The 15575-nt window shown below is 30.1% G+C and overlaps 2 protein-coding genes across 3 annotated transcripts; one reads left to right on the plus strand and one right to left on the minus strand.

Annotated features, from left to right (window-relative positions):
• Nucleotides 4266–4970, plus strand: LOC109352999 (dynein light chain 2, cytoplasmic). The gene is made up of 2 exons (XM_019595185.1): nt 4266–4563; nt 4692–4970. The coding sequence occupies exons 1-2, from the start codon at nt 4426–4428 to the stop codon at nt 4881–4883; spliced, it is 330 nt and encodes a 109-aa protein (XP_019450730.1). The 5' UTR covers nt 4266–4425; the 3' UTR covers nt 4884–4970.
• On the minus strand, nt 6515–14753 carry LOC109351901 (cyclic nucleotide-gated ion channel 4-like). 2 transcript variants are annotated; one of them, XM_019593584.1, is made up of 8 exons: nt 14059–14753; nt 11318–11533; nt 8919–9232; nt 8223–8331; nt 7863–8099; nt 7306–7392; nt 6615–7146; nt 6532–6583 (listed from the first exon to the last, which is right to left on the minus strand). In XM_019593584.1, the coding sequence occupies exons 1-7, from the start codon at nt 14659–14661 to the stop codon at nt 6631–6633; spliced, it is 2082 nt and encodes a 693-aa protein (XP_019449129.1). In that variant the 5' UTR covers nt 14662–14753; the 3' UTR covers nt 6532–6583; nt 6615–6630. The 2 variants fall into 2 exon arrangements, with proteins under 2 accessions (XP_019449128.1, XP_019449129.1); XM_019593583.1 differs by having other exon boundaries at nt 6515–7146.

Consider the following 15575-nt stretch of genomic DNA (forward strand, 5'->3'; position numbering starts at 1 on the left):
ACAAGTTGGAGAAAGAAAATGGCAAATGATATAGGTTTGAAGTGTGAATATTTTGGTTAAGTTAGGTTGCTTGACAGACACGGTCGAGTGGATGGACACCAATACCTATCGAATATGACACGTATCTAATATGTCGACACACATATTCTTGAAAATACATTATACGATACATATATAAAATATGCACATAAAATTCATATAACATAATAAACATAAAATTATTGTTATGAATTTCCAAATTAAATAAAGAACTTATTTCTTAGACATCACTAAATACATAATAAAATTCATATTGTCATAAGAAATGTTTACTTAATATCGACAAATAGGAACATTATTAATTTCATTTAATCGATGATCAACATTATGCATATGCATTTCTTATTCATTGTCTATGCGGTACACATGTTTTGTCTTTTTTAATTGCTATAAGTCGACTTGGTAGTTTGAATATTATGTTTGTCTGTTGTACTTAATTGATTGTGTTATATTTTTCTTCTTAAAATGTTATAACATGGTAGTTTAGATGTCTATGAAGTATTGGGAAATATTTTAAGAGTATCGGATAATATCTGAGAAGTATCGGATTTACAAATTATTTATTTTTCAAAAAATAATTTTAACATTGATATGAATACATATGGATGAAGTATTAGAGAGTATCAATGTCAGATACGTATCAAATACAATATAGGAAGATTATTAAAGTGTTAGTACTTCATAGATGACATGTATGTTGAATTGGTGGCACTTTTTTTTGTTAAGGTTATTAATACCATACTACTCTTTAAAACCAATTCAGTATTTACTATATATGATACAATAGTTATATTGAATGATTCACTAATTAAATAAAGAGAAAAAGATGTGTACACTCATAGTGTATGAGTTTTATATATATATTGTTACTGTATCATTCATCATTGATATTTAATTGTTATTGATTTTCCAAAAAAAGTAATCTAAATTAATGATAGATGATGGAGCGCATGTATATAAATCTTTACACCGACATTGTATAAATTTTATACTCTTAAATAAATACCAATTAAATCAGACACAATTATTGATATTTATATAAAAGTACTTGTAGATAAATTTCCTTAATATTAGCAACAAATCTCTTATTATCTTGATCATTATTCTCCATTGTCATCTTATCATTTAACATGTAACTCTTGTTTTAATAAGGAAACTAATTAAGATGTTACTTCCTCTTAAAAAATACCATATTCAATTATTGACAAAAGCATCATCTTTACATAGAATGATACTATTTATTTTGAAAATAATTATTTAAATTTAATATCTCTCACTCAATTTGAAACAAAATAAAAAGTTTTTCACGGTCAATACATTATCAACTATTTAATACACTGATATAATTATTATGACAATGTAATTTTTTTAAGTTGAGCATACATAAACTATTTTCTCATTACATAATTAAGTTTCAGACATATCTATACTATTAATAAAGGCAAAACTATTAATAAAGGCAAAACAAGTAATAACTACCTCATAGTATAATTTTTATATTCCAAAGTTACCCTTTTATTTTTTTAATAACTACTATAAACTTCCACATATTAATTTCATTTTTATATTAATAATTTAATATCATTAATCTTCCACACATTCTCTTATTTTTATCTTCTATCTTTCTCCACCCAATAGACACAAAATGAGAAATTGACATAAATTTTATGTATATCATATCAACTATCACATATTATATTCTTAAATATTCACTCTTTATTGAGTTTATATACTGCACTCTTATATTTAAATTGTTTTTCTTAAATAATATAATATAAAGATCATACATACTATATCAAAAAAATAAGAATGCGGGTGACGGTCGACACGCTAGTATATATAATGTAGAAAAATAAAGGAGCCAATATCCGAAAGTAACAATGAGCCCAATGCTTTGCTGTGAAAACTAGAAATAAATGCAAGCAATGGCTATCTGTAAACATGGTCCACGAAATGAACATCTATCTATAGTCCTGTACCCAAAACATAATATTTTATGACTTAAAAGGGAAACAAATAAACGTAAACACGAATGAATATTCCTGTGACTTTGGAAATGAATATGCCGACTGAGTTATATTATATGGTTCACACTTACATTAGTCAGCACGAAATTTCTGTCCATGAACAACTGTGTGGTGATTGTTAGCTGAGGTTTCTTCACTTGTTTGTTTCTATTTACCAAGAAAGAACCTGAACTAAACTTATGTCAGAATTCATTAGTAATAAGACTAATGAATAATTTAATCGCGCAATGTATATGGTACTAAGCATTATAAGTGTACCTTATTAGAGATTGTTTTCACAATGAAATTAAACAAGCAGCAAACATGGTAGGCTAGTTTTAAGCTAGTTAAATTGTTTCTATTGTTTCATTTTCAATCCACAGTTTATAGCAAATTTCAGCATAATGTTAAGGTTATGATTCAATGGCTAAAGTATAGAATATGTATAAAATATTGCATTCAATGCTATTACTACCCAACATCTTATTAGATTCAATAATTATCATCTCTTATTAGTTTCAACTACACTATCACCATTTTTGTGAGTTATCTCATACATTGCAAAGCTGATATAGCCAATGATGAATCTGTCATCATTTTTATCTTCTAATAAATGGTGAACCAGTCTCATTTAATAAAACATTTACCATCATTCTCTATCGATCAAGGCTGTAAAAAAGGAGAAATTATTGGATGGTTCCAGATCAATAGTCTTAGACACATCCGAATCGCTTTCACGTTAAACTAGTGAATTTATTCAAAAAAAAATCAGGGAAGTTTAATAAAACTTAAATTGTACTTGGAGCTAACATTCTTCTACTTAATTCCTCTCTATTTTTGCATCCACTTTAAGAAACACTTAGATAACTTAAGATACCCTTTATCTCTATTTGTAACACTCATTTAGGTGGATAGAAAACAAGAGGAAAGAAAAGAGGAGGAAAGAAAAGTGTCCACCCTTTGGTTTCAAAATTAAACAGGGAGGAAGAAAAAAATATGCATGGGTCCCACAAAAAACTTTTTCTCCCTAAGTTGGGAAGAAATAAAGGAAGTAAAGAAAACCATCAAAAATTCCAAAATTGCCCTTCATCATGAATTGAAAAAACAATAATTTAGATGAAAATAAATACAATGTAGTAAATTTTTTTGCTTATATTCATTTATATGTGAAATTAGTTAACTTAATTTTATTTTTATTTTTTCTTTTGAGCTCACACATAAATAGTAATTATGTGTGCTAAAAGATGAAGTGGAAAAAAAGAAATATCATTACTTAAAATTATCAACAAAGTAACAAATAATAAATAAATTAGAAAGACAAAACACAAATATGTAGAAGTGAGATGATTAAAAATATAAAAGTGATTGTCGAATATCAGTTATATTTTATTATGTATACTATTGTGAAAAGGATGTATGTAAAATGTTTATGATTTTCTTTGAATTTTATAAACAAATATTGTTATTGAACTTAGATTATATGTTACTTAAAAATATTAATTAATATTATTAAAAATAAATTATTTAGTTATGTAATTTAAAAAATTAGATATCTACATATTTATATAAATATAATGATGACACTTATGTCATTTTCAATACATTATATATAAATGTGTTTCTTTCCTCTCACTTTCCTTTCATTTTCAATCATACCAAACAATAAAATTATTATCTTATTTTCTACTACTTTTTTTTTCTTCAATTCTATTTCCTTCTACTTTCTTTCCTTCTACTTTCATTCCAAAACCAAATATAGCCTCAAAGTGCAATATCTTCATTTAAAAATGATAGACCTTTTGCTACCCACAATGATTACACTTTCTTGACAACTTTACACATCTCCAAGCCTTATGCAGATGAAGTTAAATTGATCCAGTAGGACAATGTTTGTCACGTGGTGGTTTTAAATGCAGCCGACAACTGCAATTGTTGTAATAATATTATAGTTTTTGGAGTCTTGGTACTCATTGTATCACTTATTAAGGTTGTTATAAAAAATATATCATAAAATTAATGTAATAAATAATAAACCATGAAGTTAACCACGTACCGATAAGATACCCAATATCGGGTAACTATGTTTGCAATAAACATTATTTGAAATGAAGTATGGGCTAATTACAATGCATTTTTTGGTGGCCACAAAAGGGAAACATACGTGGATGACTTATTATCCCTAACCCTTTTATCTGACTCTATATAAACTCTGGTCTCCACCATCGTCCACTGCCCCTTATCTTTAAATTTTAATAAACCTATTAGAAGCAATTCATTTTGCTTAATTCTTGTGCTTCACTTTAAGCACCATTTTCTAAGCCTCCTCAAGTTTTATTTTCCAATATATTTGTTGTGTTAAATTTTGCATTTTTAGTTCATCATGCTAGAAGGCAAGGCAATAATTGGTGAGACTGACATGCTTAGGACCATGCAGCAAGATGCCCTTAATTTAGCATCTAAGGCACTTGATTTCTATGATGTCACTGAGGCCATTGAGATAGCCAGATTTATAAAGAAGGTATTAAAATAAAACAAGCCAAAGTGTTGAAAAATCATTTGATTGGGAGATTAATTAATGATAGAAATGGAATTCCTTAGCTGAATTTTTTTATGGTTAATTAAATTTGTGTGTTGCTATTATTGCAGGAATTTGATAGGATGCATGGACCTGGTTGGCAATGTATAGTAGGCACTGATTTTGGTTCGTTTGTGACACATTGCTGTGGCTGCTTCATCTATTTCTGCATTGGAAGTTTGGCCATTTTACTCTTCAGGGGTTCTGCTGCTCCAGAGGCACAGGAAAATCACTTCTCAGCACTAGAGGCAGTTAAAGCATAGAATTCATGTTCATTCCCCAATTCTCCCTCTAATTTTGCTATTCTCTTTCTAATCTACTTTGTTTATCTTGTTGTCCCAAATTTTGTCTTATATATAATATCTAATAATATGATACAAGATTTGAGATTGGTTCGCTCTTCCAATAATATAATTGATATATAATAGTATCTTACCTTATTTTATTAATATATGATAAGTAGGGTTATATTTAAGACATACTCTATTTGGGTTGGTAATACATTTTAGTTGATATTCTCAAATTTATTTTAGAAACTTATTATGTTCTTTTAATCCTCTTAAATGATTAAAACAAATTTAAATAAGTGAGATATCCGCATATAAAGGATCATGGATAAACAATTAAAGAAAGCACTTTGTATACCATATATCAATTAAACAATTGAAAAGGGTAAAAAGTCAAAAGCTCATCTCTAACTTATTTTGATGAATTGTTTGTTCAATAGTATGAAATGAAGTAAGCTTTGGTTATTCTTAAAAAGTGTACTACTTTTATAATAAATTTAAAAGTTGCACTATAATGGGTCTATTAACTACTATCATAAGGGCCCGCAATGAATAAGAATAAGAAAAGTAAAGAGAGCATGCTTTGAAAAGTGACAAATTTAATAAAGAAAAAAAATCATTTCCTATACTCATTTTCCTTTTTTTTATTTCAGTTAGCAAAACCAAATTAATAAATACAAAACCAAATTAATAAATACAAAACCAAATGACACCTCCAACATAAAATAAAAAAGTCATGGATGTGATGTAGGTAACTTGATGAAGGATCCACATTTGTGCGATATATTTTCCGATATGTATAACGTTCATGCAAGTTATAATGAACAATTAAGTTATTATAAATGAAAAAGTAATCAGGGAAATAATCTATATTACAAATTTGATTTTTTAAAGTTTATCATATAATAATAAATACCCTATCTACGATAAATCATAATGAAACTGCCATTCGATATGAACGGCCTCCATAAAAAACTAATCAAATGGTCCGATTTTTAATTTTAATTTATTATAAGAAATCGTAAAAGAGTTCTCCCTTGGCCTACATAAATACTTGTGACTAAAAAGATGAGCGTTGTTTAGATTGTTTCAAATTTTGTATTGCATTTCGTTTTGATGAATTCAGTGTATCGAAAAGGGTTTAATGGCCAGAGATGTAAACTTAAAAAATGTACAGTAGGAACTGAAAATGAATTCGATGAGTCACTAAGCTTGCACAAGGTCAAAACCAAGTCATGACCGAATGTCATGATTCTGTCTAAGGATTACTACTTTATAATGAATTGAGGTAGTGATGATGATCCGTCAAATAGTGAAATAAAAACTGATATTATATATATAAGAAAAAAAGATGTCACAAAACAATACTTTGTTAATTTGTTATTAATAATTAATTTACAAGATTGCCTTGGTTGTGTTACTAAGAGTGTGTGGGTTCAGATTTGCAACATTTGTGGTTCCTGGTAGGCATATGACAATTTCATATTCGCAGCAGTGTGGATCTAAAACATATAATATGTAATGATCGTCTTTCACATTTTCTAAAACATCCATAATGCTTTACATATAGGATGAATGAATATCTTACATTATACTAAAAACATGGAGGAAATAAAGTGATGAAAGCATTTCAACATTACCTCATTACACCCTTCAATAATAATTCCCATCTCTACCATGAAGTAGAATCAATTAAATTTTACACACCATCCAAATCTTGTTATCAAAAATCAAAATCATCCTGATTAGGCTTTGGTGAGGTTAACAAAGCCGTATAGAGCCGAAGCCTATCTTCTCCCAAAGAAGATGAACGTGACAAAGGCCTCCTAGGCCTAATAAAAGACAATGATGTCAAAGCCAACCTATGCCTATACCTCCTCCATGCTAATTGAATTGCCACAGCAGCCCAAGTTCTCCAACCTGGAGAATAATATCTTGCACTTCTCTTAACCTTTTCTTTCACAAATGTATACCTGAAATGTTGTGTCACATATTTCACATCTTTTGCTTCAAGTCCAAATGCCTCTGTGGTTTCTAGTGTAATGAGTGTGGATGAAGATGGTGGAAGCCTTTCTATGAAGGGTCTTCTTAAACACCAAGAAAGAAGTTCGTCGCCGCTGAAGTTTCCTGGACCTAACATGCAGCAACTTTTTACACCATCCCTTAAGACTTGGCTACTCTGAAGGTGACCCCTTACTACAAATAACATTCTTTGAACTGGGTCTCCCTCTTTAGCTATCTGCATCATGATTAATCATATTTCATTTGGGTATGCTTATATTGATTGAAGCTAAGTTCTCACTAGCTAAGTCATATTAATTATTTGTGCATTGCTTTATATAAGTAATTGATGTATTGCTGTGTGGTATTTGGAATGCAGTGGAATTTAGAGCTTTACCGTTTCTCCCTTTGTGAATATGAGAGATTTCACTCGATCACAAATGTTCTCTAGGACCAGGTCATCCATATGCTGAAATAATGGCACCTGAACAAAAATACAAAGGAATTGGAATATTAGCATTTTAAACCCTCTTACCCCCAATTTTGGTTGTGTCTTTAGAGGTCCAAAAAGAATTAAGGTAAATATCAAATAGTCTCTCTTTTGGTGTCTACTGAAGCTTCAACTGGTCTTTTTTCTCCCATTTTTTGGTATACTTTCTTATAAAATACAATACTGCAGTTGTTTCAAAACCAAAACATGTTTTCCTATAAGTTCTCTCACATGGGAAGAATAGAGAACCACAAGTGATACACGATATTTTGATCTCTACTTATAAATTCTCTCACTTCCTCCCTCATATTCAATGTGAGACTCAACATCCTTTAGTTAATACGATGAGAGTTGAGACACCACTAAACCAAATAAACAGAATACCCCAAAATAGTGATAAGTTTTACAGGATAGATTTATTTATATACAAAATTGAAATGGGTTATCTCATAAGTTTTATTTACCTGTCTCACCAAATCCAAACAAAGATGGTATTTGATGTCTCTTCTTAGACCCTCAGGGAGATTTCTGGTCATTTCAAATTCATCAACTCCACGCATTGCAGCCCAACGTTGTCTTTCATAGTTACGCACGCGTTGCCTATACCCTTGTGGCAGACGCCTTTTCCTCATCCACCACTCAATGTTCCTCATCTTCAATTGCATTGCTTGTTTCTTTGATGTTGTTGCATGCAAAAAAACCTGCCACATACCCATATAGTTATAACATAAGATCATAAGTTTAAAGTAAGAAAAATGAACAATTTAAGTGTTTTTGTAATGTCGATTATGTTTCATGAAATTTGCATGATTACGTGTGCTTACCTTTATGTTTCCAATCAACATAGTGACAAGAAGAAGGCCGCTAGTCAACACAATGATGTTGAAAACTACTTCTAGCCACTCCGTTGTACTCTCTATATTTCCAAAAGTGCTTTATCACATCAAACAGATTATGATTCAGTAAGATATAGAAATAATATCTATAACAAAAAATGAAGAAAAAAAACGAAGGAGGGATAAACATCAATGAGAGATCATGTACATTGGTTGTTCTTTGAGCAATTCCTAGCTTTTAAGAATTGAATTAGTGATGTTCACTCCTATAGGCATTCTCAAGGGAAGCATAAATTCTTCTAAAAGAGCTTGTGCTTAGTGGTGAATACTGTTTTAAACTACACTTTATAATCGTAATTGTAACCGCGATATGAAGGAGTTACAAAGTGAGAATGATAGGATGCAACCACCCTAACCAACTGACCACCTTATGATCGACTCCCGAAACTAACTCATTCTTTTGTATTCTTGAGCAAATGTCTTGCTGCACTTGTTAGCAAGACCTTATTTTTATACCGACTCTCATCTCTTTCTTGGTTTCATTGTTTCTTTATTTTGTTGAGAAATGTCATTAGGCATGTAGAACTCAACAATGACAAACATTTTAAAAGAATGTAGAAGACTTGATGCATATACAGACTCTAGTGGGAATGGGGCATTAAGGGGATGAGAAAATGAAGGCACCTGAGAGTCATTAGGCCCCAGAAGATAGGGAAAAGTATCTTTTCCAATCGGCTATCGTTAGCGACAAGTTGAACAGTCCATCTATAAGCTCCATAGGTGTAGTTATCAGGGCCATTCAAGCATGTAAACCTTGCTTCCCTGTTTTCTGCCCATACCAACCTTGCTCTGTCCATACCAAAGTTATGGCTCCCATAATATATAGTTTGTTTGCATGACAACACTCTCATGCGACAATCATTTGTTTTATCACACTGCTCTGTGAGACACTGAGATGCTCTTTGCATCCCCAGCAAGTACCAACATGCCCCTGCTGCCTGTTCATCCAGTACATAAAATGCACTATATGTGAAAAAATTGTTTATGCAAAGTTATTTAGGCAAAGATTTTATTTAAACAAAAGTGTTATGTGGACACCATTTTCATCTGAACACTATGTTTAGGTTAATTATACAAAAAAGCACAGATTCTAACATACCCTCTCTCTTTTTTTTTTCCATACAAGAAATTTGTAAATATGCGATGGTATAACACTGTGACTAGCCACAAGAGCTAGCTGGTTTGATGATGCTGACTATGGTTATGTTTATATTTGAACTATCAAGATATTTTTATATTTTCTTTCAGCAGGAGAAACACTTGCATAGGCACAAAACCAATTAAATACTTTCATCACTTCACTAAAATAATATTGGAATGTGACAAACAAAACTCTTATAACATTTTTTTTATGATGTATAAGTATTGAATTGGATGTGGCTAATAGACACTAGAAAGATTTATTCCTTACATTAGATATCACTATGAGACTAATCTTCACAAACTTATGAAAAGTGGGAAAGCCTGTTAGCTTAATGCAAATAGATATGTAGAATCCTGTCAATGTGTTACTGCTGTCTGTACTATATATCTCAAGGAATCTATATGCTGCAAGTTTCCTTTGCTTCCAGAACATGCTCTGATATGTTACTGATTGAAGTCAGTAGTGGCTGATCTTATGTAATTGAGAGCTTCATTTCCTAAAATGTTTTGGATAAACATTTGTTGAGGGTGACGATTAGGATAAACTAAACAAAAGTGTTGCTAACAGAATTTTAAAACTTCATCTCATAATTCCGTGGTTTACACGTTTCTTAAAACAATGTTTGATTATCTTTGTAGCAAGGATGATTTATTATGTATCCATTAACATATAAGTATTTTTTGTTACACATTATTCAAAAATAATACAAAATGAATGGTAGATAAAATATTTATTTAACCCATACTTTAATACATAGTTCAAATATTTTTCCTTTTTCATTCATTTCATGATTAGCAAATCAGACAAGGGGGGGGAGAAAAAAGACTAGGTAAAATTTTCCACCACTTCATCCAGCACCATGATTAATGGTGATCAGTGAGCAAAGAGATATAGATTTATGTTTGAGAACTATTTGTTTCATTAGTATATTAATGATATATCATCTTTCTATTCATAAAAAATGACATGTATTACTTGTAAACTAATTATTGGTCAATAAAGTATTACTTTGAGATATATGTCACTTTTTTATAAAGTGTGGGTATGAGAAATAATAAAAAAGTTTAATAAGAAAATATATATCATGATTGAGAAATAAAAAATAAAAAAAATACACTTTTTCCACCACCACATGCATCCCAGTCTAGGTGATTGATTCGTACTTGTTGATTTATGTCTTATCTTTTTTTGTTCATTTGTCACTTTCAAACACCAGCCCCATTTAACAAATCAACTAAAATAATAATATTTATTGTCACAACAATCAAATTATGATAATTTTAAAATTTAATTGTTCTTTTGTTTTTAGATGAATAATTAAAAATGCATGTAGAAATAAAAGATAATTTTTCAATAGAAAAATAGAGACAGTTAGCTTTATTATAATAGAAATTGTTAAATTTGATTTGATGTAATAACACTGATATAAAAAAACTTTAATTTGTAACCCTTTTAAACTTACATCAGCTCGATATGTCAACCCCCACCTACTGAATATTCCTGTTATCCTGTAATTTGCAGTTAATATCTTGAATGTGAAAATGGATCCTCTCCATTATAGGAGGGTGGAGTATCACATAAAATTGTGATAAGTGAACTTAAAAAAAATTAATGGTTCAAATTTTAAAATATTTTTAAGCAAAAATTTATTACAAACAAATTTGGGTCTCACATTCTAGTATGGGATCGAGGATCCTTGAATGTGTACTAAATTCTAGCTAGGGTTCTTTGTTGTGTTGAGTCGAAAACATTATTCAACAAAAACTGTATATTAAAATTAAAAAATGCATTTTTTTTTCTAACTTATTGATAACAAGTAAGATCTCGTAGCAACAGAGATACTCCATAAAGATAAGATGAAAAGAAAAAAGTGACTTACATGGGAAGCGACAAAGTAGGCGATCATGTTAAGGGCGATACCCCACCAAACGGTTCCAAAAATGTAGCCAGAGAGGTTTTGCATGCGTCGAAGATGGCACACAGCGTGATAAATTTTGGGAAGGTATTGGAACAGAAACATAATTAACAACACTGTCATCACCAACGTTATTGACCCTTTCTTCATCAGCCACGGGATTCCTACCCAAAGCACAATCTGATAATGTAAATAGAATTAGGAATTTTGTTTTTCAAAATATGTAAAGTATTAATGCATACTCAAGTCTAAAAAGAGAATAACTTATAAGATAAAGACTTCATATATTTTCTTAAGTTCCTTTGCAAGTTTGATTTTGAAATGAAATGAAGGAAAAGAACATGTGTTAGAGTCAACTCAAAGTACATTTCATGACTCTCATTTTTTTTTTTCATTTTCTTTTCCTATAAAATTTAATTTGCAAACTAATTCTAGTCACTTTTTTTAGTCAATTTGAGTTTAGGAAACTCAAATTCAAACATCATATCTTAAGCTGAAACATGGCCGTATTTACATTAATGGGCTCCAAGCAATGAGTGATTAATTCAGGTGTATAATGTGTCTACTTCCCCTTCCACAAGATGCAATTCATAGTCTTGCATATAGAAAATTTTCACATAAAAGAGAATTTTTTCTATATAGGTAACTAGAAAAAATATATTAGGAGACTCCGTATACCTAAACCCAATCTTTTTCTTTTATTTATTTCCATTGTTTTATTATAGGCATCCTCCATCAATATTGCTTGAGTTGGATAATGTGGGTAACAAAACTCTCCTTCCTAAACGTGATTGCATCTTGAGGGACTCACTTTTATTCGAATAATAATCTTCTATATCTATTATTCTATGTTATTCATTATCTTTGTCATTATCTCCGCAAGTTAATTTACGCACTTGTTGGTTATTTTCTTATTTTTAACCAAAATTCATTAAGACACTGACATTAAGTGTAATCACTATCCATATGTTAATACCCTTAAGATTATAAGCGTTCTTTTTTTTTACTTTAAAGAGTATAGTGTTTTCAGTTCTAGTGTCTTCTTTCTGTCCGTTTTCTCGTCCTGTATATGAGTATATTATATAAAAAGATATATTAATTAAATATACAATAATGAACAAGAGTACACTGAGGAATATATACATGTGAATGGATGTTCTATCAATCTGCTGCAATATTCTGGACCGCAAATGAATTGCTCAAAATGAGAAGAATGCAATCTTGTACTGATATTTTTGTGGACCGCTATATGCCATAATAAACTCTAATAGAACAAATAATCAAATTGGTTGTATGTGTGTGGTGCCCAATTGTGATTTGATGTAAAGAATTACTGTACATATTTTGGTGTTCATAAGTGTTATTACATTAAACTTAAAAGGATAAAAATGTTATCTTATATAATTGTTTTTCTTTTGTTCTTTATGTATTTACCTCTCTAGTACTGAAGACAAGGATTTTTACCCCTTATCATGAAAAAATCAGATATTACTAATATACTTTTATTATTTTGGGTGATGCAGGAACATGTGCTTAAGCTCAGGGAATACTTGTCTTTGTTAGGTAGAGTTTATCAAATGTTTTCCAAATTATTTTTTCAGGTGGGGTGCTGCTGGAATAATTTATTCAAACACTTATTTGAGCATATATTTGTGAGTAGCAATCTTTGGTGAAAAACTGTCAACAAATCTCAGAGTTCATATATTATCAAAATTTTAAAAAGCATTAATCAAACGGTAAATAATACTCTTAAATGCAATTAATTTATTTAATGCACAAGTAGAATTAAAATATTTAGTATAGAATGATTGATCCAGAAAAAGAAAGTTGAATCGCATCATATGATAAAGTGAATTGCAGTGCTAAAAAGATTTAAAATAGAATTTCACCTTATTGGCAATAGAGGAGAAAGATTAGGGAAGAGACTGCTAAAGTTATAAACTCTCAAAAAGAAAAGAAAAATATCAACTCACAAAACAGATAAAGAAGTACATAGTAATGATTTATAATGAAGTTATGGGTAGATATATAGCTAGCAGAAAGATATGTTCATAAAATTTTATAAAATAAACAAGAAGGAGTAGAGAGCTTTAAATAAGAGATAAAGAGTTAATTATTCCTGAAAATTAAATCATAATAGATCCCCCAACTTACCTATATAAAAAATAAGCATATATACATCAATAATAGGTATTATTATAAATAATTATAGTAAAATATATTTCGGAACATAGAAAATAAATCAGATAAGTTCTACCAATATATAAAAATAAATCCAGAGAACAGGCTGAAGAGCAAAATTCAAGTTTTCTCCTTTTTTTTCAAAAAATAATACTCTAGGGATGTTTTAATCTTTTTTTTACAACCATTATAATTTTAATATAATCATTACTAAATAATAATTGAGACTGTGACGAAACACCTATGCCAAATCAGAAACCTATATTGTAGATAATACAGTATTGATGAAAGCCTGCATGCAAAATATTTAGCAGTGGCAGTACTATATGCACTTGTCATCTTCACCACCCAACTAGCCAAGTGTGGCAAAACTATACATCAACTTTCTTCTATATATCAAATTCATTTATCACTCAAATGCACCGAAAAAAATAAATAAACGCCCCCACTCATAACGTGACAAAATTCATAATTATGAAGATAATAAGAGAATAAAATTCAAATAAATAAATAAATTTACTGACCTGAGGTATAGGAAGGATGACAAAGAGGTCAAGAAAGAAGCCTCTCCTCCCTTTGAGATAACCAAGAGCAACAGAACGAGGGCTTATATCTCTGAATCCAGCGGCGGCGCCACGAGCCACGGTGGCGGCACCTAAACCAAAGGATCTCTGATCCGTCTTAAGCTGCAGCCACATGTTCCACACGTGCAAGGTATCCGTCATGCAACGGAGCACCGTTATAGTGACGGCGAACCATCCATCAATGAAGAGGCACATGCATGTATCGCTCAGAGAGAGCGAGTAGAAGAAGAGTGGGTCAATGAATAACCCAGCTCCGCATACTAGAAGGAAAACCCTGTTCCATTCTTGGACCCATTTATCTCTCGGGTCTAGAACCCGACCCAGAAACCAGCCTCGGCGCCTGGTGGCGCCGGTGGTTGTGGCAACGTCTTTGTTGTGTTGTACTTTATGGTTGTTGAGGTGGAGGTTGAGTTGTTGGTTTTGTTGGTCTAGGTCGCTGTGGATAATGTCTTCATCGTCGTCTATGTCTTGGTCTTCATCAGTGGTGGTGGTGGTGTAGTATTGCATGTGTGAACCATGTGAGTTGTCTGTTGTGGTGGTCATGCTGATAATACACAAAATATAAGGTTGAGAGAAAGTATGGTATTTGAGCACGGAATCTCACAAGGGAGGTGCATATAACAAAATTAACACATAAAAAAAGAAAGAAAAATATATACACCAACAACATTATGTAATAGTTTAATATATAATTATTATATAAGATGATCATATCATTTCTTAAATTCATTCATCTTAACTATTTTATTTATAAAAATATATACACCAACAACATTATGTAATAGTTTAATATATAATTATTATATAAGATGATCATATCATTTCTTAAATTCATTCATCTTAACTATTTTATTTATATTTTTTAGATTAATGATTGCATATTAATCAAATTAATATGGAATTTCATATTTTTACTAAAAATAATTATATTTTAAGAAAGATAAAATATAGGAAATAATATAATCATCTACAATGTTGGGATCTTTTTTCATTGTTAATATGTTGTTTATGTATTAATAATAATTATTAACTCATGTAGTGAATGATGAATGACAATCTAAAAATTTACATTAACAATAAATATATATGAAATATATATATATATATATATTATTTGGGTACGGAAGAAGCCCCAAACTAGACAATTACACTATATATCCAAGATATATTTTATTATTGAATAATGGCGGAATTAGAAAAATAAATTTGATAAAACCTGTAAATTATAAACTTGGGTTTTTTAGTCCACTATAAAACCTGTAAATAATTTATATATATTCAAACTAGAGGGTAAAAATTTAATGTGGTTCAGTTTTTGGTGCATTTTAGTGACCAAACCGATCAAAAAACATGTGGCTTGATTCCACTCAATTAACAGCAAATTTAACTATAAGAACCGAACCACATTATTTAACTATAAAAATATATGGTTCGATAGCATGGTTTTTCCAATTATT

Source organism: Lupinus angustifolius, chromosome LG07 (genome assembly GCF_001865875.1).
Source record: "Lupinus angustifolius cultivar Tanjil chromosome LG07, LupAngTanjil_v1.0, whole genome shotgun sequence".
NCBI classification, from domain to species: Eukaryota; Viridiplantae; Streptophyta; class Magnoliopsida; order Fabales; family Fabaceae; genus Lupinus; species Lupinus angustifolius.